The 27,429-nt window shown below is 39.0% G+C and overlaps 3 protein-coding genes across 3 annotated transcripts; 1 reads left to right on the forward strand and 2 right to left on the reverse strand.

The window, feature by feature from the left end:
• The first annotated feature begins 10,318 nt into the window (after positions 1-10,318).
• On the forward strand, positions 10,319-22,706 carry LOC6043727 (mediator of RNA polymerase II transcription subunit 16). Its single transcript, XM_038251131.1, has 4 exons — positions 10,319-10,553; positions 10,626-12,989; positions 21,932-22,010; positions 22,569-22,706. Exons 1-3 carry the CDS (start codon positions 10,495-10,497, stop codon positions 21,963-21,965), a joined length of 2,457 nt encoding a protein of 818 aa, XP_038107059.1. The 5' UTR covers positions 10,319-10,494; the 3' UTR covers positions 21,966-22,010; positions 22,569-22,706.
• LOC119766524 (1,5-anhydro-D-fructose reductase-like) lies at positions 17,392-18,588 on the reverse strand. The gene is made up of 2 exons (XM_038251132.1): positions 17,684-18,588; positions 17,392-17,627 (listed from the first exon to the last, which is right to left on the reverse strand). Exons 1-2 carry the CDS (start codon positions 18,479-18,481, stop codon positions 17,445-17,447), a joined length of 981 nt encoding a protein of 326 aa, XP_038107060.1. The 5' UTR covers positions 18,482-18,588; the 3' UTR covers positions 17,392-17,444.
• LOC6043728 (coatomer subunit alpha) lies at positions 22,516-26,824 on the reverse strand. The gene is made up of 3 exons (XM_001861314.2): positions 26,548-26,824; positions 24,521-26,483; positions 22,516-24,458 (listed from the first exon to the last, which is right to left on the reverse strand). The coding sequence occupies exons 1-3, from the start codon at positions 26,625-26,627 to the stop codon at positions 22,818-22,820; spliced, it is 3,684 nt and encodes a 1,227-aa protein (XP_001861349.2). The 5' UTR covers positions 26,628-26,824; the 3' UTR covers positions 22,516-22,817.
• Between the last annotated feature and the right edge of the window lie 605 nt (positions 26,825-27,429).

The raw sequence follows: 27,429 nt of genomic DNA on the forward strand, positions 1-27,429 counted from the left end.
AATATAAAAATATAAAAATATAAAATATAAAAATATAAAAATATAAAAAATATAAAATATAAAAATATAAAAATATAAAATATAAAATATAAAAATATAAAAATATAAAAATATAAAAATATAAAAATATAAAATATAAAAATATAAAAATATAAAATATAAAAATATAAAAATATAAAAATATAAAAATATAAAAATATAAAAATATAAAAATATAAAAATATAAAAATATAAAATATACAAATATAAAAATATAAAATATAAAAATATAAAAATATAAAAATATAAAAATATAAAAATATAAAATATAAAAATATAAAAATATAAAAATATAAAATATAAAATATAAAAATATAAAAATATAAAATATAAAAATATAAAATATAAAATATAAAAATATAAAATATAAAAATATAAAAATATAAAATATAAAAATATAAAATATAAAAATATAAAAATATAAAAATATAAAATATAAAATATAAAAATACAAAATACAAAAATACAAAATACAAAAATACAAAAATACAAAAATACAAAAATACAAAAATACAAAATACAAAAATACAAAAATACAAAAATACAAAAATACAAAAATACAAAAATACAAAAATACAAAAATACAAAAATACAAAAATACAAAAATACAAAAATACAAAAATACAAAAATACAAAAATACAAAAATACAAAAATACAAAAATACAAAAATACAAAAATACAAAAATACAAAAATACAAAAATACAAAAATACAAAAATACAAAAATACAAAAATACAAAAATACAAAAATACAAAAATACAAAAATACAAAAATACAAAAATACAAAAATACAAAATACAAAAATACAAAAATACAAAAATACAAAAATACAAAAATACAAAAATACAAAATACAAAAATACAAAAATACAAAAATACAAAAATACAAAAATACAAAAATACAAAAATACAAAATACAAAAATACAAAAATACAAAATACAAAAATACAAAAATACAAAAATACAAAATACAAAAATACAAAAATACAAAAATACAAAATACAAAAATACAAAAATACAAAAATACAAAAATACAAAAATACAAAATACAAAAATACAAAAATACAAAAATACAAAAATACAAAAATACAAAAATACAAAAATACAAAATACAAAAATACAAAAATACAAAAATACAAAATACAAAAATACAAAAATACAAAAATACAAAATACAAAAATACAAAAATACAAAATACAAAAATACAAAAATACAAAAATACAAAAATACAAAAAATACAAAAATACAAAAATACAAAAATACAAAAATACAAAAATACAAAAATACAAAAATACAAAAATACAAAAATACAAAAATACAAAAATACAAAAATACAAAAATACAAAAATACAAAAAAATACAAAAATACAAAAATACAAAAATACAAAATACAAAATACAAAAATACAAAAATACAAAAATACAAAAATACAAAAATACAAAAATACAAAAATACAAAAATACAAAAATACAAAAATACAAAATACAAAAATACAAAAATACAAAAATACAAAAATACAAAAAATACAAAAATACAAAAATACAAAAATACAAAAATACAAAAATACAAAAATACAAAAATACAAAAATACAAAAATACAAAAATACAAAAATACAAAAATACAAAAATACAAAAATACAAAAATACAAAAATACAAAAATACAAAAATACAAAAATACAAAAATACAAAAATACAAAAATACAAAATACAAAAATACAAAATACAAAAATACAAAAATACAAAAATACAAAAATACAAAAATACAAAAATACAAAAATACAAAAATACAAAAATACAAAAATACAAAAATACAAAAATACAAAAATACAAAAATACAAAAATACAAAATACAAAAATACAAAAATACAAAATACAAAAATACAAAAATACAAAATACAAAAATACAAAAATACAAAAATACAAAAATACAAAAATACAAAAATACAAAAATACAAAAATACAAAAATACAAAAATACAAAAATACAAAAATAAAAAAATACAAAAAAACAAAACAAAAAAACAAAATAAAAATATAAAAATATAAAAATATAAAAATATAAAAATATAAAAATTTAAAAATATAAAAATATAAAAATATAAAAATATAAAAATATAAAAATATAAAAATATAAAAATATAAAAATATAAAAATATAAAAATATAAAAATATAAAAATATAAAAATATAAAAATATAAAAATATAAAAATATAAAACATAAAAATATAAAAATATAAAAATATAAAAATATAAAAATATAAAATATAAAATATAAAAATATAAAAATATAAAAATATAAAATATAAAATATAAAAATATAAAAATATAAAATATAAAAATATAAAAATATAAAAATATAAAAATATAAAAATATAAAATATAAAATATAAAAATATAAAAATATAAAATATAAAAATATAAAAATATAAAAATATATAAATATATAAATATAAAAATATAAAAATATAAAAATATATAAATATAAAAATATAAAAATATAAAATATAAAAATATAAAATATAAAAATATAAAAATATAAAATATAAAATATAAAATATAAAAATATAAAAATATAAAAATATAAAAATATAAAAATATAAAAATATAAAAATATAAAAAAATAAAAATATAAAAATATAAAAATATAAAAATATAAAAATATAAAAATATAAAAATATTAAAATATAAAAATATAAAAATATAAAAATTTAAAAATATAAAAATATAAAAATATAAAAATTTAAAAATTTAAAAATATAAAAATATAAAAATATAAAATATAAAAATATAAAATATAAAAATATAAAAATATAAAATATAAAAATATAAAAATATAAAATATAAAAATATAAAAATATAAAAATATAAAAATATAAAATATAAAAATATAAAATATAAAAATATAAAAATATAAAAATATAAAATATAAAATATAAAAATATAAAAATATAAAAATATAAAAATATAAAAATATAAAAATATAAAAATATAAAAATATAAAAATATAAAAATATAAAAATATAAAAATATAAAAATATAAAAATATAAAAATATAAAAATATAAAAATATAAAAATATAAAAATATAAAAATATAAAAATATAAAAATATAAAAATATAAAAATATAAAAAAAAATATAAAAATATTAAAAATTTAAAAATATAAAAATATAAAAATATAAAAATATAAAAATATAAAAATATAAAAATATAAAAATATAAAAATATAAAATATAAAAATATAAAATATAAAAATATAAAATATAAAAATATAAAAATATAAAAATATAAAAATATAAAAATATAAAAATATAAAAATATAAAATATAAAATATAAAAATATAAAATATAAAATATAAAAATATAAAATATAAAAATATAAAAATATAAAAATATAAAAATATAAAATATAAAATATAAAAATATAAAAATATAAAAATATAAAAATATAAAAATATAAAAATATGAAAATATAAAAATATATAAAAATATAAAAATATAAAAATATAAAATATAAAAATATAAAATATAAAAATATAAAAATATAAAAATATAAAATATAAAAATATAAAAATATAAAAATATAAAAATATAAAAATATAAAAATATAAAATATAAAAATATAAAAATATAAAAATATAAAAATATAAAAATATAAAATATAAAATATAAAAATATAAAAATATAAAATATAAAAATATAAAAATATAAAAATATAAAAACATAAAATATAAAAATATAAAAATATAAAAATATGAAATATAAAATATAAAAATATAAAAATATAAAAATATAAAAATATAAAAATATAAAAATATAAAATATAAAAATATAAAAATATAAAAATATAAAAATATAAAAATATAAAAATATAAAATATAAAAATATAAAAATATAAAATATAAAAATATAAAAATATAAAATATAAAATATAAAAATATAAAAATATAAAAATATAAAATATAAAATATAAAAATATAAAAATATAAAAATATAAAAATATAAAAATATAAAAATATAAAAATATAAAATATAAAAATATAAAAATATAAAAATATAAAATATAAAAATATAAAAATATAAAAATATAAAAATATAAAAATATAAAAATATAAATATAAAAATATAAAAATATAAAATATAAAATATAAAATATAAAAATATAAAAATATAAAAATATAAAATATAAAATATAAAAATATAAAAATATAAAAATATAAAAATATAAAATATAAAAATATAAAAATATAAAAATATAAAAATATAAAAATATAAAAATATAAAAATATAAAAATATAAAATATAAAAATATAAAAATATAAAAATATAAAAATATAAAAATATAAAAATATAAAAATATAAAAATATAAAAATATAAAAATATAAAAATATAAAAATATAAAATATAAAAATATAAAAATATAAAAATATAAAAATATAAAAATATAAAAATATAAAAATATAAAAATATAAAAATATAAAAATATAAAATATAAAAATATAAAAATATAAAAATATAAAAATATGAAAATATAAAAATATAAAAATATAAATATATAAAAATATAAAAATATAAAAATATAAAAATATAAAAATACAAAAATATAAAAATATAAAAATATAAAAATATAAAAATATAAAAATATAAAAATATAAAAATATAAAAATATAAAAATATAAAAATATAAAAATATAAAAATATAAAAATATAAAAATATAAAAATAAAAAAATAAAAATATAAAAATATAAAAACATAAAAATATAAAAATATAAAAATATAAAAATATAAAAATATAAAAATATAAAAATTTAAAAATATAAAAATATAAAAATATAAAAATATAAAAATATAAAAATATAAAAATAAAAATATAAAAACAAAAAATACAAAAATTCAAAAATACAAATTTTAGGTCATATTTGAGTTCAGCGACCCAAAATTAGTTTAATTTGAGATGCAGATTGCTTGCTAAATTTCTGTATGAAAATTTCCAATATTCTACTACCGCCATATTGGACGCCATCTTGGATTACACATTCCCTGTGTACTTTGGAGTATTTTTGAGGTCATATTTGAGTTCAGCGACCCCAAATTAGCTAAATTTGAGATGCAGATTGCTTGCTAAATTTCTGTATGAAAATTTCCAATATTCTACTACCACCATATTGGACGCCATCTTGGATTACACATTCCCTGTGTACTTTGGAGTATTTTTGAGGTCATATTCTAGTTTAGCGACCCCAAATTAGTCAAATTTGAGATGCTGATTGCTTGCTAAATTTCTGTATGAAAATTTCCAATATTCTACTAACGCCATATTGGACGCCATCTTGGATTACACATTCCCTGTGTACTTTGGAGTATTTTTGAGGTCATATTTGAGTTCAGCGACCCCAAATTAGCTAAATTTGAGATGCAGATTGCTTGCTAAATTTCTGTATGAAAATTTCCAATATTCTACTACCGCCATATTGGACGCCATCTTGGATTACACATTCCCTGTGTACTTTGGAGTATTTTTGAGGTCATATTTGAGTTCAGCGACCCCAAATTAGTCAAATTTGAGATGCAGATTGCTTGCTAAATTTCTGTATGAAAATTTCCAATATTCTACTACCGCCATGTTGGACGCCATCTTGGATTACACATTCCCTGTGTACTATGGAGTATTTTTGAGGTCATATTCTAGTTTAGCGACCCCAAATTAGTCAAATTTGAGATTTCTGTATGAAAATTTCCAATATTCTACTACCGCCATATTGGACGCCATCTTGGATTACGCATACCCTGTGTTTTTTGGAGTGTTTTTGAGGTCATATTCTAGTTTAGCGACCCCAAATTAGTCAAATTTGAGATGCAGATTGCTTGCTAAATTTCTGTATGAAAATTTCCAATATTCTACTACCGCCATGTTGGACGCCATCTTGGATTACACATTCCCTGTGTACTTTGGAGTATTTTTGAGGTCATATTCTAGTTTAGCGACCCCAAATTAGTCAAATTTGAGATGCTGATTGCTTGCTAAATTTCTGTATGAAAATTTCCAATATTCTACTACCACCATATTGGACGCCATCTTGGATTACACATTCCCTGTGTACTTTGGAGTATTTTTGAGGTCATATTCTAGTTTAGCGACCCCAAATTAGTCAAATTTGAGATGCTGATTGCTTGCTAAATTTCTGTATGAAAATTTCCAATATTCTACTACCGCCATATTGGACGCCATCTTGGATTACGCATTCCCTGTGTACTTTGGAGTATTTTTGAGGTCATATTCTAGTTTAGCGACCCCAAATTAGTCAAATTTGAGATTTCTGTATGAAAATTTCCAATATTCTACTACCGCCATGTTGGACGCCATCTTGGATTACACATTCCCTGTGTACTTTGGAGTATTTTTGAGGTCATATTCTAGTTTAGCGACCCCAAATTATTCTAATTTGAGATGCTGATTGCTTGCTAAATTTCTGTATGAAAATTTCCAATATTCTACTACCACCATATTGGACGCCATCTTGGATTACACATTCCCTGTGTACTTTGGAGTATTTTTGAGGTCATATTCTAGTTTAGCGACCCCAAATTAGTCAAATTTGAGATGCTGATTGCTTGCTAAATTTCTGTATGAAAATTTCCAATATTCTACTACCGCCATATTGGACGCCATCTTGGATTACGCATTCCCTGTGTAAGTTGGAGTATTTTTGAGGTCATATTTGAGTTCAGCGACCCCAAATTAGTATAATTTGCTTCTTGATACCAAAAATAAGAACCTTTTTTGAATTCGTGTCTTGACTATAGTGCAAAACACACATGCTGGCAGCACGGCACAGCAACGAGAGAGTTTTCGTCGCATTCGCCGCTCGCGCGGAGAGCGACACTAAGGTAAACAAAAAAGCGAAAAAAACGTCCCGCCGGCCTGACCTCAAGCCTTAAATTCATGCAGTTTGATCATGTATTTAAAAAGTTATGTTAAAAAAACTGTTTCATATTAAATTAAAATTATGGTAAAAAGGGTGTTTTTTTTCATGAAACCCTCACATGTTATACATTTTTAGAAAGCATATGAGAAGACCTTTCTTGTGGATTAAGAATTTTCAAGATCTGACTTACCTATCTGAAATTACAAGCAGTTTAAAAAATGGTCTGAATTTACATAACCTCAAATGGTCCCATCTGATCGCCAGGAAAAAAGCCTTGTAGAGGGATGCCATTTTCCTGAAAGGCGGTGTCTGTATAATCTTGACAAAAAGACTGTAGGTAGTCTGTTTTTTTTTTACTCATCACTTATTTTTATTAGGACCTCTTACCCAGTCAAATCAATCCGAATCCTGAAACGGAATCTAATTAGAATCGTATACAAATTCCGTTTCAAACGCAACAACCGGTTCGAACACGGAACCGGTTGTTGCGTTTGAAACGGAATTTGTATACGATTCTAATTAGATTCCGTTTCAGAATTCGGATTGATTTGACTGGGTAGGTGCTGCGATCACGTTAGGGGAGATCCATAAACCATGTGGACACTTTAGGGGATTGTAATCACTCTATAAATGAGATGAGATGGGATGGGTGGATAAAGTTACTTTTTTTTTAAGGTCCAAAAAACCAAATTTTCAGTTTTCGCTTTTTGGGTGTTTTTTATTACCCCTGACCGAGGGTTTGTTATCATTAGAACATCCTCGAGAACATCTTATTTTGCATTTATATTAAAATTGGAATTGAAAATAGAAGCATGCTCAAAATTCAACTGCGTTTTTCTCAAAAAGGATGATGTGTACATGATGCTTTTTGAAATGTTGGCATCGAATTGCTTGAAAAAAAAACTTATTTTAAAATGTTAGTCACATTAAAATTTACAACGATTTTCTCCATTTTTCTGTGGTGGTGTCCATTTGTTCGTCTTTATCGGGTCCTTATTTTTTCCGTGTGTGTTGTGTGTTTGCTCGCCTTGAAACTTTTTGACATATTTGGCTATGTGTATGTGTGTTGTGTTGTTTGTGTAACTGTTTTCTCGTGCTCGCTCTAGCGTTAGTGCGATTCGGTTCACCATTTCTGTTTCCCATCTCGTTCTCGCATCTGCATGTGCGAGATGAATCTGCCAAAAGGCGCCGTGAAGGAAGTGGGTTTAGAAAAGGTTTATAAATAATATAAGAAGGTTTAGAAAAGGTTCATAATATAATATTATTCAGCATGGTACAGATCGAGGTACAGGCACTGACGAACTGATGTGCCACCAGGAACAAATTTGTCGATCATTTTTGACCGCACACTGTTTCTTTTTCCTTCTACTATTCTCTTCTTCGGCGATTGTCAGAATTCAAGTTTGACGTTTTGTCACATCAGCTGTTTCCTTGCCGTGAAGGATTCTGGAACAACAAGTGAAATGGCGGATAAGAGTTGCAATGGAAATGTATCGTAAAGTCTAAAGAAAAGTCTAATTTGGAAGTTTATAGCAATTTCTTGCCTTATTTCACATTAAATAATGCAAGATTTGCAAAATATTCATCGTTTAGTTCAGAATTTGCAAAAGTTTTTAGGCTTCAATATGTTTTCCCCATTTTCATTTGTTGTTTCAGAAAGTTTCTCAGCAAGTGCAGCTGTGCATCTGTGAAATCGTCTGTTTGACAATCGCCGATCGCTGAGGTTGAGTGAGAAAGAAGATAGGAAAGTGCGGTCAAGTTTGGATTCGGGGTGGCACGTCAGTTCGTCAGTGGTACAGGTCCAAAGTTTTTTTTTTTTTTAAGGACCAATAAACTACTTGGTTTGACACCAACTGTTGTCAAACGAACGGGGTCACTTTTTAGTTTGACACCCACGTTGACACCCCTTTTACACGGAGTTCACACACACTACCAAACGTTTGTTTTGATAGTGTGCGTGAGCGCCGTGTAAAAAGTTACAGTTCGTCACTTTTTAGTTTGACTTTGGCCAACCAACGGGGTACAAACTAAAAAAGTGACCAACCACCGGGGGTTTAGTGTACTGCTTTTTCAGTAATGTTTTTGATCAATTTTTGATTATTACCGAATTTCAGCAAATTTGATGATTACTGAATCGCATTCAGTAATTTATTTAACTGAAATGGCATCTCAAAATTTGCCTATCCCGCATAATCAAAAGTTGTATCCAGCTTTTAAAGCGAAAATGGCGTTCGAATGGTGAACGCCCGAAATGTCAAAATCACGCAGTGGTACCAACATTACGAAAAAAGTGTGCCATGGCATGACAGAAGCATTTTTTTTCTAATGATGGTGCTACTGCGCTATTTTGACATTTCGGACGTTCAACATTCGAACGCCATCTTCGCTTAAAAACCTGGATAGTCACATAACCTAACAACTTATTCCCCAAATGGTAACAACATATGGAATATAATTCGTCTATGGGTTGGCACGAGGTTTGGCATCATACGGTGTATGATCTTCACTATTCGGTGTACGGTCCGAAAAATGATATGACAAATCGACGCCAACATTTCAAAAAGCATCATGTACAAACCATGCGTTTTGAGAAAAACGCATTTGAATGTTGAGCATCCATTTTCAATTCCCATTTTAATATAAAAGCAAAATAAGATGTTTTAATGATAACAAACGATGAAAAACGTTGCTTTTATTGATACTTGATCATCCAAATTCAATATAACATTATTTCCGTAATTTTATTTGAGAAAAACAAACATAACTCCTTTTGAAATCACCAACGTCTATATCACCCTGCTGTCACTGAGGGGGACGCTTTGTTATGATTCGTTTTTCTTCGCCGAATGTACATGGCGCTTTGTTCATGTTGCTTTTTTTTCGTCACGAGGTTCATGTAGTCTTTTGTTTGACAGGTTGACAGGGCTACATAAACAGGGACTGCTGATGGCAGAGATTTTGTTTATGTTACTTTATTTAAAATCATGATTAAACATACTTTACTGAAGTAACTTTGCTCATTCTTGGTGGAGAGGTAGCTTATTAGGAGTACTTTCAGAAAATGCAATAACTCAGAAAGTGTCAAAATGTACATGATGCCTTTTGAAATGTTACCGTCGAAATGGTGAGTGTATGGTTGATGTTTCTGCGGGATAGGACCTTTAAAAAAACTCTAGATTTAAATATTATAAATCAAATCACCCTAACGACACTTCGGTAACCTCCTGTCAACCCCCCCTCACAAAACTGCGCCGCCCATGCGGTTTGTTTGCAAACAACAGGCAAACGCTTCGATCCCGCGATTTCCATCACAACCACAAACGCTTCCCTGCTTGACAGTTCGTCTTTTTGCCGTGTCGTCGGTGGTCGGTTTTTTTTTCTCCGCTCGAAACATTTTTTTTAGTTTCGCTAAATTTCATTGTGAAATTACGGGAAAGTAGTGTTTTATTACGGATAATCGTACACTTAACTGTACGCAACGGTTTGTGATTCAAGTGCAGCGCTTCCGACGGTGTTTGGTTGGCCAAAATGGAGCTCCTCTACATGACCCATCGCAAGTCGAACAGCGTCTCTTTCGTCGAAACTCAGTGAGTTGATTTTGTGTTTTTGGGGGAAGTTTTATTTACCTGTAATTTTACACAAAATTCCTTCGTCGGCAGGCAAAACTTTGAGTTCTTCTCGACGACGTCGACGTGCAACGTGCTGGCCTTTACCACGACGAACGAGCTGACGGAACCGTCGCCGATCCAGGGCTGGGGCTTCCACATTTACGTGGCGGATTTGAACACGCCGTGGTTCCCGTACCGGGTCACGACCAGCAAGTATCCGGTGTCGGTGCTGGAGTGGGACGTGTTGGGGCGGTTTTTGCTGGTGGGGGACCGGAACGGGAATGTGCAGCTGTTTGCGCAGAAGGGAACGCTGTCGGAGTGGAAGGCGGTTTATAGTGTGCGGTTCCCGGGGGAGAATATCATTGCGGCGGCTTTCTTTCATAATGGGCGGAAGATTAGCCTGCAGATGGACAAGAAGGAGCACTCGTTGTACGTGGAGAAGTTTCCGAAGGGGAAGTTTAGCGCCAGTGTGCGGCAGTTTGGCGGAGTTCCGGTGGAGGGGGTTGTGATTGTTTCGGCGACGGGGATGTTGGGGGCGTTTGCGATTCCGGCGGATTCGAACGTGAATATAATGAAGCAGCAGGAGCCGATGGTGCTGACGCCGGTGACGGAGAGTTTGGGCATTACGAGGAACTTTTACACGACGGCGGACATTTGCTACGGGAAGAGTGGCCACTTTATGATAGCGGCTGGGAATGGAGATACAAAGTCGGCGAATTCGGGCATGATTCAGTGCTTTAGGGTTGCGGTGACGGTGAAGAAGGGGTGTGAAACGCTGGAGATTGGTAGTTCTGCACTTCCGAGCTTTTTCCTGGCAGAAGGACTGGGGAAGGATCTGAAAGAGCTGCGAGTGGCGCACATCAAGTGGGTTTCCAATGAGGACGCTGATTCGTTGATTGTGGCCTCGAATTATGCTGGAGGTGGAAGTTTCATTGAGCAGTGGGAACTGACGGAAGAATCGATGCCGATCCACAAGCTGTTCCAGAGCAGCAAGAACGAGTCGTTCAAGACGATTTTGTGGACGAGCAAAACCAAGTACGTGTACAACTCGAAGGTGGTCAAGGTTTGCTCGACGAGGCTGAACTTTATGAACTGCTCGTTTATCTATCTGGCCATGAGCGACAACAGCATCCATTGTCTGCAGCGGGACACGTTCAAGAGGTTGACCTGCACGAACATTATTTCGATTCGCGACCCGAACGATCACGCGAGCAAGCAAATTCGACTTGGCGTCAAGATCGGAGCGATCAATGTATCGTATTTGGGCCATTTGTTTGTGGCGCTCGATACAACGGGTCAGATCTACACGTACCGGTGCAACTTTATGATCCAGGACCAGCTGGGAACGCCGGCGTTGATCGTTCAAACCGTTAACCTGCTCGAGTTCTGCCTGGTCACCGGCTTCGACTGTTTGGAGATTTTACTCACGCTGAAGCCGCAAATCTTGGACAACATCCTGGAGCGCCTCACGGACAATTTCAACCGGCAACCGCCCAACGTTCAGCAGTATTACTACGTGAACTTCCTCACGATGAAGATCGCCCTGTACCGACTCTCGATCACGGGCCAACAGAAGGCGCACGACCTGTCCAATCTGCTCATCCTACACTCGATTCTGATCGCCTTCAAGAGCTTGCTTCGCCCGTCGGATCTAACCTCGCACGACAAGGGACCAGCGGAGAATCTCGCCATGGTCCTCTCGGAGTCGGTGCAGGACGTCGACAAGGTGCTCCTCAATCTTGAGGCCAAAGACTTCACCATGGAGCGACCCACGCTGCAGAGTCTGCAGCAGCTGATCCAGTGGGTCGCCGACTTGGCACTCAACATCCTGGCCAAACTGCCCGAAAGCCGCAGCTTCATGTCCAGCAAGCAGGGCTACGACATCAGCAAGGACATTGTCGCACTCAACAGCATCCGCGAACTGCTGGTCATGATTCGCATCTGGGGACTGCTCAATCCGCAGTGCCTACCGGTGTTCTCCCGCTCAACCGACAACCTGGACATCCTCGTCACACTGTTCCGTCTGCTCACCAAACTCTCCCTCAACCCCAACGAGCCAGACGACCTCCTGCTCGACGAGTGCTGCCTCCTCCCCAACCAGGTCCTCATCCCCCAGCTCCAGTTCGTACCCTCGCGAACCATGATCGCTTCCCCGCTACTCCCGCACGTCAGCCTGCCGGTAATCTGCGACTACGGCGTCGAGAACGAAACACTCAAATTCTGCCCGGAAATTCCGATCGTCGAGGGTGGCCTCTCAAACGACAACGTGATCGACTCGGTGATGTACCTGCAGCTGGGCCGGAAGCCACCCTCGTTGCGCCGCTGCAGCCGGTGCGGATCGTGCAGCAGTCCGGTCAGCGTGGCAAAAACACCCGCCATGAAGGCCTGGGAGCAGCGCTGGATCGACAAGTGTCGGTGAGTTTCAATTATTTTCAATTTCAATTTCAATTGGTGTTTATTAGAATTTAACAGTTCTACTCCAGGATGTTACATTTTCAATTCAGAGATTTGGAGAACCTTTCAACTGAGAACAATTCATAAGCCTTTACAGGGAGGGTACATGTTTCTATGTTTAGATGTTGCTAGCTGCGTGCTCTTTTAGGGAAAATAAATTTTGAGAAAAAACCCTAGATCTATGTTTGGCTTAAGACTAATATCACAGTTGTTGACGGAGGAGTGCTTCGATGAGCGGATTCGTTGACATCCCACAGGAAGTCCTGAAGGTTCTCATTGCCTTTTCGATGCTTGCGTCGATGGTGTCGACGCCGGCCAGCTCGTGTAGATCGTCGGTCGGGTACCACGGGTCCAAGTTGTGCACCATCTTGAGCAGCTTGTTCTGCTTCACCTGGAGTCGCTTACGGTGCGATTTGGCGCAGTTGCCCCAGACCGCAGCAGCGTAGGTCAGCATTGGACGGATGATGCATTTGACCACGAGCGACTTGTTCTTGATGCTCAGCTTCGACCGCCGATTCAGCAGGGAGTAGAGCGCCTTGGTGGAACGATCCACCTTCTCGATGATGTTGTTCACGTGCTTGTCGTACTTCAGCTTCTTGTCGTGCACCACACCCAGGTACCTGACCTCGTCGTCCCACGTCGCAGGCTGGCCGTTGACGCTGATCGATCTGCGGGGAAGGTGCCGAGCAGCACGCCTCCTGGTGAAGAAGATGGACTGGGTTTTCCCAGCATTCAGCTTGATGCGCCACTTCCGCTGAAACTCCTCGAGGTTGTTCTGTGCCGCTTGTAGGTGGGTGACGACGATCTTCGGGTCCTTATCCGATGCCAAGTATGCAGTGTCATCCGCAAAGAATGCGTACGACACTCCATCGATCATCGGCACGTCGGAGGTGAGGATGTTGTAGAGAGTCGGGCTCAGCACTGATCCTTGGGGCACGCCGAAGGGGATGTTGTGGACGGAGGAACGCTCGCCATTCACCGTCACCGTAAACGACCGATTCGTCAGGAACGACTCGACGATCTTGACCAGGAACGGCTGGAGGTTCGAGCGGAAGAGCTTGTAGACCACGGCGTCCTGCCACACGGAGTCGTAGGCCTTTTCGACGTCGAGAAGGATCATGCCGGTCGATTTCCCCGCCAGGAAGCCGCGCTTCACCATCTCCGAGATACGGGCGAGTTGGTGCACCGTTGAGTGCCCCGGCTTGAAGCCGAACTGCTCGTGTGGGATGAGTTGCTCCGTCTCCAGGTGACGGTTTATCCGGGCGAGGATCACCCGTTCCAGGAGTTTGCTCAGGCTGCTCAAAAGGCTGATCGGGCGGTAGTTACCTGGATTGGTTATGTCCTTGTTCGCCTTTGGGATGGCGATCACGTTTGCGTGCCTCCAACGAGCCGGAAAGTAGCCCAAGGCCAGGCAAGCGTTGAAGATTTTGGTCAGGACGACCAACCCTTTTCTTGGCAGCTGCTTGAGGCACGTATTCCGGATTCCGTCTTGCCCAGGAGACTTCCGGTTTTTGAGCGTGCGGATGATCGCCTTGACCTCTTTCGGCTTGACAAGGGCGGCCGGAGGCACGGGAGGAGTTGTCGCTCGGATGTGGCCAAGCGCGTTCTCCACAGCGGCCGATGTTTCGGGATCACCTGGTTGCTCGTTGTTGTGGGCAGCGGCGAACGCACTTGCGAGCGCTTCGGCTTTCGCTGAAGGGCTCGCTACGAGGTCTCCGTTGACGTTCAGCGGGGGGCTGTACTTGACCGTGTTCCGGAGGTTGCGGGTAAGCTTCCAGAACTTGTTGCTGCCGTTGTCCAGCGTCCTTAGCAAGGAGCCGAAATTTTTGTAGCGGTGCTCGGCGCTTTTGGTGCTGATGACGTTGTTCAAGTGGGTCACCACCGCTCCGATGAGCGGGTCCCGTCTTCGGATGAACTGTCTACGCCGCACGTTCCTCAGCCGGATTAGCAGCTTCAGCTCGTCGGGAATGTCCTTCTTCTGAGGTAGGATCCTACGCGAAGGGACAGCGGCTTCCTCAGCAGCTTTGAGGATGGCGGTGAACTTGTCGATGGCGTCGTCGATTTTCTCCGAGCGATCTAGAGTGTTGATCCAGCTAGCGTTAAGGTCGACCTCCCGCTCGATCGAGCGAGCAAAAGTGCTCCAGTTCGCTCTGTCGAAGCATCGGACGAGTCTTCCAGCCGGGGCGACTGGAACATCAACGTCGATCGTAAAGGTGACCGGCAGATGGTCCGACGACAGTTCAACGTGCGTTATCGGCTTCAACATCTGCACCTGGTTGTTTGAGATGACCAGGTCCAACGTGGAAGGCCTCCCTCGTCCAGCGGGGCAGCGGGTGGGAGTATCCGGAGCATGTATGTAGATGTCCTTGGACTCGTACTCTTGGTGCAGGATTTGCCCTGCTTTGTTGGCCCTGGCACAGTTCCACATCCTATGTCGCGCGTTCAGGTCACCCACCAGGAAGAATGGCCCATCGATACTGCTGAGCTGGCGGATATCCCGTCGAAGCTGGCTGAGCGTTGCCCTGCGAGGAGAACCGGGGTAGTAGACGGCAAAGATGTTAACTGGTGCCGGGTCCGTCTTGACTGTGATCCCAACAGACTCGATTGCACGGGTCGAGGTTTCCAGCTTGGAGAAGTTGATGCCGTTTCGCACCAGAAGTGCCACTCCTCCCCCTCGAGCAGCATCCGGCGAGTTACGGTCCGCGCGAACAATGGTGTAGTTTTCGTGGTACACCGAATTGTTGAGCTGCAGCCAGGTCTCCGTGATTGCAGCAATGTCGATTTCGTGAGCTTCGAGGAAGTGGAAAAATTCCACAACCTTGTTGCGGATGGAACGGCAGTTCCAATTCATCACCTTCAGCGAGCTAAGGTTGGCCATTATAAACATATTTGATGATGAGCTCGCTGAGGGCGAGGAATTGCATGGCCTTCGATTGGCACTTCGAAAGCCTAGTGAAGAGTTCACTGGCTAGGCACATGAACTCCTCGACGGTGAACAAGGTTGACGACTCGGGCTGGCCCTGCACGGCTTGTGAGTACGAGACCCCAGGATTCGCGATGCTGCCGAGCAGCTGGCTCAAGTCACCACCCGGTGGCCTGGGAACAGGCGCAGGAACTGCAGACACCTTCGGAAGGTTGCTTCTGCCGGCGGGACTCGTCTTCTTCTTGGCCTTCAAGTCCTGCAGGTACTTGAGGCGGGTGGGGCAACCCTTGTAGTTCGCTGTGTGGTTTTGGTTGCAGTTAGCACAACGGATTTGCGAACGGTCGTCGTTGACCACAACGTCGGCACGCGCGGGGAGTGCGCATGCGGTCGTCTGGTGGCGCTCACCACACTTCACGCACTTGGCCTCCAGATGGCAGTTTCTCATCCCGTGGCCGTATTGCTGGCATCGGAAACACTGGACGACGTCCGACTTCTTCTTGGAGTAGTGCCTCCAACGGACGATCACGTTGAACAGCGCCTTGATTTGTTGCAGCTCCTGAAGTTTCACGGTTCCCTTCTCAAACTGCAGCAGGTACAGCGCGTAATCGCCGTGCTTCGATTTCCCCATCTGGCGTACACTTGTGGGACGAAGGAACACATCTTCGAGTTCCCGCCTGACGTCTTCTACCGGAAACACTGGTAATCCGGAAAGGACGATTTTCACCGGGGTTTCGTCACTGGTCCCGTGGGTGTAAAACTGGACATTTTCCTGCTTCAAAGTACTCACCACAGAAGTAAAGTGGGATTTAGTTGACACCCTGATCTGGATGTACCCTTTGTTTACCCGCAGGTGGTAATCGTCGGCGCCCAGCTGGGTTGTTGACATCAGTCGGTTAAGCGCTGGGACACTGGAACCGTGGACGAAGATTGGCGGACATCTCACCTTGGCGGACGCGGGAGGTACGTTTTTCACAACTTTACCGGTGGCATTACCACTAGCAGCACCATCACCAGCGGGCAAAATCTCACCAACGCCGCCATTGTTGACATCCTCCTGCTCGTCGCCGGAGATGTCGAAGTCCAGCATCTCGAACTGATTCGCCGTCGGGAATCCCCCGGAGGACCCCCCGGGTTGGGTCAGTGGCCGATGTTCGTTCAGCTGGTCCGAAATCGATGAGATACCACCGGTCGAATTTCTTCGGTGGCGTCTCGAAGATGGCGGCGTTATCACCTTTTCCTTCTGCTGCTTGCGGGCCTTCTTGTAGTCCACCCGCTGCAGGATCTGCGATGCACTGTCCCGGCCGGAATCGCCTTCGCCGGGCAGCGGCGGCGGCTTGGGCTGCTTTCGTTTCCCCAGGGTGCTGGTGAACACACCGGGAGCACCAATAAATTAACTTTTCGCGAGAGCTAGAATTTGACGACGATGTTTACGCGTCGACGGTGACAGCTCGAATGAGTTTCAATTATTCTTTATTGAGGTGAACGTAATTTTATTAGAACGGGTAATGTTTTGCCCCTTTCAACCAGTCCAAGGTTGCAGTCCGATCGTGCTGAACTACGGACGTCCTCAGCCGCTCCATTGTCTCCTGGTCAAGCTTGAAGTCCAGAACCGCCAAATTTTCCTTCAGCCGTTCAGCGTTTGAAGACTTGGGAATCGGCACGAATCCTTCCTCAATCTGAAATGAAATTACTCTCAATAACCTTTCCAAGATCCTCAACCCCTTCAACTCACCAAAAACCGCAGCGCCACCTGCGCCGGCGTCTTCCCCAACTCCCGGGCAACCTCCACCACCTTTCCCTCGTACAAATAGTCCGGCTTCTTCAGTTCCACCTTCGGCTTCCCCAGCGGCCTATACGCCATCACCAGCACCCCCTCTTCCCGACACATCCCCACCATCCGCTCCTCCCTAAACCCAACCGAACACTCAAACTGATGAACGGCCGGCTTCACCCCACCCCCCTCCAAAACCGCCCCCAGCTGAGCCTCACTAAAGTTCGACACCCCAATCGAGCGCACCAGCCCCTTCCGGTAGCACTCCTCCAACGCATGCCACGTATCAACCGGACTCACCCCATCGTCCACCAACCCCTCATCCCCAAACACCATCCCAACCGGCGAGTGCATCAGGTACAAATCCACGTACTCCAGCCCCAACCGCGTCAACGAGCCGCGCACCCCCTCCTCGACCCGCTCCGGCCGGTGAAAACCCGGCCCCAGCTTCGAAACCACAAACACATCCGACCGGTCAACCCCGGCGAGGGTTTCACCCAGCGTAGACTCGTTGCCGTACGCGGACGCCGTATCGAACAGGCGGTAACCGGCGGTGATGGCGAGCTGCAGCGTGCGGACTCCGTCCGCGCCGGAAATTTTGTACGTTCCGAGGCCCATTGCGGGAATCGGCAGGCCGTTGTTTAGGGTTGGCATCGTTGCGGAGGGTGTGTTTCGATGAAACCGTTGGAAAGGGACTGCTGGTGCACGAGACGCGACGTTGCGGACTGATTTTGTTTGGCGCGAAATGAATGTAAACATTGCGAAGATGGTGTCTACTCGGAAAGATAAAAACAAAATAAGAAAATTTTAAAGTCTGGAAAAAAGTTTAATATCTTGAAAATTGCAAACGATCGTTTGATTTCGATCAAATCGGTTATTCTAAGTCGTTTAAATAGTTTAACTTCGGATTATCGAAACACAATAAAACAGAAGAAAAAAAAACATTTTGTTTTCGTGTCTTAGTTTTAGTTAAGCCTTAGTCAAGAAAAGCCATGAAATTAATTTTCTAAGAAACTAAAAACTAAAAAATCGACAGAAAAAATTAAAAGTACATTAGTTAAAAAAAATTCTACTGGCTAGACTAAATTTTGAAAAAAAAAAAAATGAAAATGCATTAGTAAAAAAAAATTGCGAATTGCGAAAAATATGAAAATGCCTTAGTAAAAAAATCAAATTTAAGGAGGCAAAATTTAAAAAATTTCAGCATTTAGCAATGTTATTATTTAAAAAAAAGTAAAATAAATTAAAAATTCTACAGATTTTACAATTTGATTCTTGAAGTCTAAATAATGTTCTGTTCTGACACAAAAATTTAAATTGAAAAAACTAAAAAAAAAACTGAATGCTAAAATAAAAAAAAAACGCTAATTCAAAAGCGAATACAGTCCAGACTCGCTTATCCGAAGCCTTGATTATCCGAAGTTTCGATTATCCGAAGTTCGATTATCCGAAGGTTTGTATGGAACTTCGGATAATCGAATCACGAACAAAAAAATGTTTTTTTTTTTTGCTTTTTCTTGTTTTTAACATCAAATTCGAGTTCTGCGACCCAATTTCAGTCAAATTTGGATTTGTCCCGCCCGTGTGGATCAATCGGGCCGCGCACTGGACTCACAATCCAGAGGTTGCTGGTTCGAATCCCGCGGCGGGCGCTCTAAAAATTCTTTGTGTAAATATGGGTATTCGGCGCCGTCGCTCCGTGCCATACTTTCATACACTTAGGAGCCCAGGGCGGCGAAGTCCTTTTTTTTTTTTTGGGAGGGTGGTCCAGCCGCACATCGTTGATGTTGAAACCTCTAAACTGGGCCCTCGTCCTGTCACGTCCGTCAGTAGTCTTGTCGTACATTACAACTAGAATCAGATCTGCCAATGAATTAGTACACTTCGACCAAATAAACACTGACGCTGTATGGATCTGACTCTAGAATAAATGTACAGTTGTGTGTTATTCATAAGTCCAACTTATTCAATTATTCATTTAAGTCCAAATATTCATTTGCTAACTACTTTGGATTGAAAATATAAATTTTAATCTAAAATCCTCTAAACTTAATGTTCAAAACTAAACGTTCCTTTAACTGTTGTAATACTACTTCTATCAAAAACAATAAAAATTGTGAACTGATATACAAATAGGATAGAAATGGCGATTTGAAAAGAAATGACCATTTACGTCAAAAGATCCGTAGTTCCTCGATTCGCAACAATGGTCGATACAACCATAATCCGAAAACCGTTAGTTCAACAGATCAACGAATTTTGTCCGATATCATTACATTATTGATTGATCGAGACTCTATGAACAATTTGACATAAAAGAATACCTAGTATTCTACATCAATCAAAGTTTATTGACAGCATTACTCTAACTTAACAATTGCAACTAAATTTATCATCAATTAGATTTGGAAAGCATACAGATTTATTTTAAATGCTAGTGCTAAGCAACAAATCAATTGTACTATCCTAAAGTCCCACCTAAATCCCGCATTGTGATAGTGAAAAAGTCACAGAAGCAGCGGTGTCTTGTGCAATTGTGATATTTTCACTATCGGAGAACTACCTAGTTCACGAAGACAGCTTATCGGTCAACGCTTAAGCCCTGGGGCTGCGACAAAGCGAGTTCTCGTAGCATGAAGTGGTGTCCATAGTGTTTATTTTTTTAATTCTTACCTATATCCTAGAACTAAATTTTATTTATTTTAGAGTTTTCGAAATTTTCGACTTACCAAAATTTTAAAATTATAGTTTTTTAGATTTTTTTGTTTTTAGAATTAGGTTGTTGCAAGTATTTTTATGTCTTCTCAGTAAATTTCTAATTTTTATATGTTTTGAAATGAAAAGAGGATGATTCTGGGTTCGATTCCCATCTGCTCCAACCTTCCATCGGATGAGGAAGTAAAATGTCGGTCCCGGCCTTGGTTGTTAGACCGTTAAGTCATTCCAGGTGTAGGAGTCGTCTCCATGCCATAAGTACAAACAACACACCAAACCAAGCCTACTCCGGTGGAATCGCTGGCGGCGGTTGGACTCGCAATCCAAAGGTCGTCAGTTCAAACACTGGGGTGGAAGGTTCCTTGGAGTAGAAAGACGTTTGAGTGCTCTCCCCATTCAAGCCTTCGAACTCCTAGGTTCGAGCAGAAACTTGCAATAGAGACCACAAAAGACCCGGGCTTCGTTAATGTGGATGGTTTGATTTTTTTTTGATGTTTTGAAATGTTTTATTTTATGATTTTTTTTTTATTTTGTTTTTTTTTTTGTATATGTATATTTTTCAATATTGATATTTCTGATTATGATTCTTACAAAATATGAAATTTTGCAATTGTTTTTGTATATTTATTTAAATATTACGTGTTTATTAGTGGGTCTCGTGGCGCAGGGGTAGCGGCTTCGGCTGCCGATCCCGATGATGCTATGAGACGCGGGTTCGATTCCCGCCTTATCCACTGAGCTTCTATCGGATGGTGAAGTAAAACGTCGGTCCTGGTTTCTCCTGTCTCGTCAGAGGCGCTGGAGCAGAAATCCCACGTTAGAGGAAGGCCATGCCCCGGGGGGCGTAGTGCCAATAGTTTCGTTTTCGTTCGTGTAAAATTTACAACTTCTAATTTGTTAAGTTTCAAAATTCTAAACTTCTATTTTTTTATTTATTAATTTTGAATCGAAATACAAACATAAATAAACATAAATTATAAATTTTAAAATAACGAAAAATCAAATAATAAAAACAACATTAAAATTCAAAAATTAGAATATTTAGAAAATTTTAAAGCATTAAAATGTTTATTAAATAGAAAAAACCATAATACATCAAAATCTAAAATTTATAATTGGGAAAATTGACTTCCCGACGTTTTTTAAAGTAAAGGACGTATTAGGCTATGATAAACAAACTTTTTGTCATTTGTCTTTGTTTGCGAGTTTATCAAACACAAAAGGGCTAGTTTGTTTGTTTGCCATAGTCTAATACCTTCTTAAGAGAAGTAAAAGCAAATTAAATATGAAAAATGTTATTTCAACAAGCGAAGATCAACGATCTTCGCCATAATGTTTAGACCGCTGATCTACGTATTTAGATCGATGATCTAACTAAAACGATCTTCATATAAGGAACGTCGATTCAGTTTGCTTTTTCCAGGAAAAAAAAATATAAAAAGAACAGAACAGAGTTTCGATTTAATGAGTACTAAATGTTTCTTCCCCTTTCAGATGCAACGGTTTCTGGAGACTGGAGCTAGCGTAATTGATAGCTCATCGCGCGAACAAACTACAAAACAAGGGATTTAAGGTGAGATTCACTGCGAGAAGTGATTTGTTGAAAAAACGTATTTTTTTCACTGAAACTTTTAATGCTTTTACTGCCGTTCTACGCATAATTGTCCCATGTCATTTTTGGACGATTTTGACTTTTCATCATTTTTAAGCTTAGTTTCACGTATACTTTCAGAAAAACACATAAAATCTAGTACTTTGTTCCGAAAATCATTGAAAACAACACCAAGTCTGTTTGTCCCATCGTTGAACTTCTACGCATAATTGTCCCACCAAGTATTTTCTATCACGAAATCGTGAGTTTTTCGAAGCATTTCATCTTGTTAACCTGTTTACCTGCAAGACTATTACAAATAAGGGTGATAAAATGTTTACCAGGGTGATTAGGGACATATAGGGCGAATAGGGACCCACGGGACAATTATGCGTAGAAACACAGAAATCGATCGAAAAATTTCAATAGCGTTTTTCTCAGTTGCCCTTTTTTGAACATGGGACAATTATGCGTAGAACGGCAGTTGATACGTTTTAGCAAGTGTTTATTGATTTTTAATCAGTTTTATTTTTCTTACAGTTATCCCTACTTCTTTCACGTTTATCATCATCTCAGCCACAATTGGAAACGGTTCGCGAGCGAGCGCGTGGATTTATATATATTTTTTATACTGGAATAGAAGTGTATGTGTTTTTTTTTGTTTCTTGTATGTGTAGAATATATAATATATATTATCAGTATAATATTATATTTAATAAAAAGTTTTTAAACTCGTACATTAAATTGCGTATCTGCTAGTCGAAGAAAGAACTTCCACGCGGCCGGATCCTACTTGAACTGGGACGCGCTGATGCGCAGCCCAATCACGTCCTTGCCGACCTCGGCCACCCGGCACACGGCACAGGTGACGCCCTTGTACGGTGGCAGGTAGGACGCGGAACAGAGCGAGCACTTTTCCTCGGGTTTGCCGCGGTAGATCGGTCGGTACGAGACGGCGCAGAGCGTGAACGGGTTGTGTTCGTCGTACTGGAGCGTGTGCTCGTCGGACTCGTTCATTTCGCACGCCTGGAGGATCTTGCGGGCCTGTTGGGCCACTTCGGGGCGGGGACCGAGTTCGAGGAGGCGTCGGGCGAAGGAGGCGGCGGTTTTGTAGTTTTTAAGCTTGAAGAAGAGGTTGAGGGCGGTGCGGAGGGTGAGGATCTGGTGGACGGGCTGGAGGTTGACGTGGGTGAAGTAGGCGGCCAGTTCGCAGATTCGCTTCTGTTCGTCGAGGGTGTTTTTGGGGAGGCCCTTGCGGATGGTTTCCATTTGGAGACCGACGACGTACTCGCGGCAGATGGTAAGGAGTTGTTGGGCTTCGGCGATTTCCTGGCGGGATTCGACGACGAGCAGGGGGATGCAGAGGATGATGTACTGGAGCTTCTCGATGGCTTCGGTGAATTTGCCGGTTGTTGTGAGTTGGTAGCAGGATTGGAGAGCTTGGACCAGGTCGTTCAGCTTGAATGCGAGCGTTGGATGGGTGTTCTTGACGTTCAGTTCCTTCCAGTTGCGATGGGGATGGGCCGTGAGGGGACCCAGGTTGGGTAGGCAAGTGTAGGAGGTCTTCGAGCCGAGATGGGACTCGAGGAAGAGTTCCTTGTAGGGTGCGAAGTTGACGACGCCGATTTGATCGTGGAGCAGGCGGAAGGCCGTTTCGAACGATCCTGCACGGACGTGATCCGCTGCGAGTTGGGAGTTGATGGTCCACATGTGCGATGGTGGAAGTCCTCTCGGAGGTACGGCGTAGAAGCCTTTGTCTCCGGCGGTGCTGGCGGAAATCTTCGCCACCAATTCCTCGGGCAATTCCAGGTCTTCATCACCAACATCCCATCCTGCTCCTTCGCCGCCTTCGGCCTTCGGATCATCGTCGTCCTTGGCGTCCTCGAACCTGTCGTCGTCGCGCAGATCATCGTCCACATCCCAACCGCCTTCGTCGGCAGCTTCGACGACGGTTTCCGTTGCGGCCAGCGCCTGGTGAACGGTGGCAGCCCCACGAGACATCATCGTGCCCTCGAAGAATCCCTTCGATACCGTCAACAGCGGCCAGTTGCTTTCGGCCTGCTGGATCGGGACCGGTGGGTGCAGGAACTTTGCATCCTCCTGAACCTGAGGCAGGTCCTTACCGGCTGCGGTGATCGTTTCGGCCAGCGCAGTCGCGTCCTCCTCCAGCCCGTGCGTCTTGGCCGTCAAGTAAGCCAGCGACGTCTGGTTGCAGTTCTTCAGAATCGACACGCGCTCCTTGACATCGCCGAGCAGCAACGCACCCTGATACTGAGCGGACACGTCCTTCCGGATCTCGGCGATCTTGTTCATCTTCTTCAGCTTCTCCAGGTTGCCCGTGATGAGGTACAGGAACGACAGCTTGTCAAAGTTCTTGGTGCGCTGGTAGCACATCTCGACGACCTGGTGGTTGCCCTGCATCAGTGCGGTCTGCGAGAAAACGAAATTTGTCAGTGAAGATCTTGATCGATCGAAGTACGAAGTAGTCTTACCTGCGCCAATCGCTCCCAGCACTGCTTGTCATCAAGGGCCTTCGCCGCTTCCAGCGCAACCTCAATGTTGCCGCACTCCAGCGCCAACCCAAACCGGGTCTTTTCGTCCTTGACAAAGTGCAGCGCGACTTCCGGGTAGCCCTTCTGCTGCAGATACGCGATGATGCTCTGGCCAACGAGCCGTGCGTTGCGAACCATGTGCAGAACTTCCTCATATTTGCGATTGATCAGTGCCAGCTTGAACTTGTACTCGGTGGTGTCGATGTTCAACACCCGAGTGCGGCACTCCCGGTCCAAACAGAACACCTGGCTGTTCTTGACGCGCGTGATGTAAATCGGGAGATCCAGCGTTCGGATGATTCCGTGATCGCCGTTGATGATGGCGTACTTGATGTGGTTCGAGGTCGTGTAGATAAACACGCCCGAGTCGTCCCAGGCACCGCTCTTGATGCGGGCGCTTTCGTGGATCGAGCAGAGCAGGTCCAGCCGGCGGTTGCAGATGTTGAGCGTGTGCTTCGCGAGTAGCGCCACGTGGCTCATGTCCGCCGACCAGACGACGTACTTGCACTTGGCGATCTTGACCTGGGCAAGGGTTCGGAGCTGTTGCACGTCAAACAGGGTGACGTGTTCGGGTTCGCGTAGAAGCAGCATTCCCGTTCCGGCGTAGAAGATCTCGTCGCAGACTGGGGTTTGGATCTTTTTGGTCACCTCGTTTTTGAAGTTCTTGATGACCAGTTGGTTGGAGCGATCGAGTACGGCGAATCGGTTGCGAGCAACCCAAACGGCCGTAACTCCCGACGAGCGCTTGCTGTCGGTTTCGGAGTTCTGCGAACCGCTGTCTTTCTGTGGAATGCTGTACAAGTCGTAGGTGCTGTTTTCCAGGTTTGAAGTTCTGGTGCACAGCAAAACGGCGTTCAATGCCGGGTTGTACGACATGCTGTAGACCGGGGTCTTGCCACCGCCTCGGATGGTCATCACGACGGAATCGGTGGTGGTGTTAAAGTCCAACTCGCGCAGGAATCGCTCCTTCACGTAGTACAAACAGTTTCCATAGACAGCATAAGCCGGTCGCTCGCGTTCCAGCTTGAACACGATCATACCAGAGTCGTGACCAGCGGCAAACAGGTTCAAGTTGGGATGCGCCGCCATGATCCAGAACCGCTCGTGCTCACGTCGGAACGTGTGAATGCACTGCCGCTTGGTCATGTCCCAAACCCGGATGCTCTTGTCCTCACTGTTGGACACAATCAGCTCCGCCCGCGGGTGGAACAGCACGCACGAAACGTTGTTGTAATGTCCCCGGCAAGTGTCCACCTCCCAGGCCTTGTACTCGTTCATGCGCCACAGCTTAATCTGCCGATCGTCCGCGCCGGACACAATTAACGGCAACGTCGGATGGAAGTGAGCCCAGTTAACTCCACGGTCGTGTCCCTCCAACACATGCTTAACCACCGCATCCGCCTGGCCAAACAGATCCGTCGCCGTCGGGTTCTTCAAATGATCATCCAACCCCGAAGGTCCCGGCGCAACGTTCTTCTTGCGCAACCCGGAAATGTCCCAAATCCGCACCGTCTGGTCCAACGACGCCGACACAATAATATCGTCCGTCGGGTGGAACTGCGCACACATCACGTAATGATTGTGCCCGGTCAGCACGCAAATGCAGGATCGCGACTGCCAGTTCCAGATCCGGATCGTCTGGTCATCCGACGCACTCAAAATCCACGGATACTCATGGTGGAACACCGTCGTCCGCACGTAATCCAAATGCCCCAGCAGCGTAAAGATGCACCGACGCTGCTTATAATTCCACACCTTAATCTTGAAGTCATCTCCGCCGGACACAAACAGCGGCTGCTGGGCGTGGAACGAAATGCCACGGACCGGCCCGTCATGCTCGTCAAACTTCTCAATCAGCGTACTAATGCGGTAGTCCCACAGCTGAATCACGCCACTGTGCAAACTGCAATCAAACCAAATTAATATATAATCAATCCGAAACCAAAATCTTTAGAATAAGGACTCACCTGGCCAAAATCCATGGCCGCTTCGGGTGAAACGAAAGTCCCTTCACCCGGGCCGATTTCGTCTCAAAGTTGGTCAACATGGTTTCACCTTCCTCGGGAGAGCGGACGAACGCGAGCTACGACGCACTTGTTAAACTTTTAGCACCGTCCGGGGGTTGTTTCGCAGGGATTTTTCCGTAATTTTCCGGTTCGCTGCACCGCTCGCCTTCTTGTGAAAATTTTGGAATTTTCTGTCTTCTCCGCTGTTGACACGTCGCAACAAAAGATGTCAGCAGGCCAGGGTTGCCGGCCTTTTGGTGGCCGCGAGGTCTGCAGAGCTGTTTGTATTTTTTGACTGTCGTGCTGATTTTGGTAACTTACAAAATTTTTCATTAAATTTAAAGTGCATGCAGTATTTAAATTTTAACATGCCATTACTCATGATTAGGTACTTGACAAAACGTTGAAATTTTTAAAATTTAGCTATTTATAGTCTGTATTAAAGATTGTCACAATCATTGTTGTGGCTTTTTGAAGAGAAATACAGATTTTTTTCTAAATGGCTTGCATTGCTGGTCAGTTTGAAAGATGAAGGTGCCTAGGGAGTTTGAAGTTTCTGAATGCGTGCTGAAAACGAAACTAATATTTGAAAAGTGCGATTTGCTCTTTCGGCATTTTCCCATGTAATGTAAATGTAAATAATTTTTCAAAATTTTTGTGTACAACGGTATTGTGAAAGCAGACCAAAATCAAAATACGAGCGAAACCTATCAAAGCTGTCACGCCACAGGCTGATGTACACGCTAACGACAAACCACTACATTTTTGTTCGGCGAAGTGTGATGCAACAAAATAAAAAGTCAAAGTAGTTATGTCACAGACATAACCGGAATGGCGTAGACT

The sequence above is a fragment of the Culex quinquefasciatus genome, chromosome 2 (assembly GCF_015732765.1).
Source record: "Culex quinquefasciatus strain JHB chromosome 2, VPISU_Cqui_1.0_pri_paternal, whole genome shotgun sequence".
NCBI classification, from domain to species: Eukaryota; Metazoa; Arthropoda; class Insecta; order Diptera; family Culicidae; genus Culex; species Culex quinquefasciatus.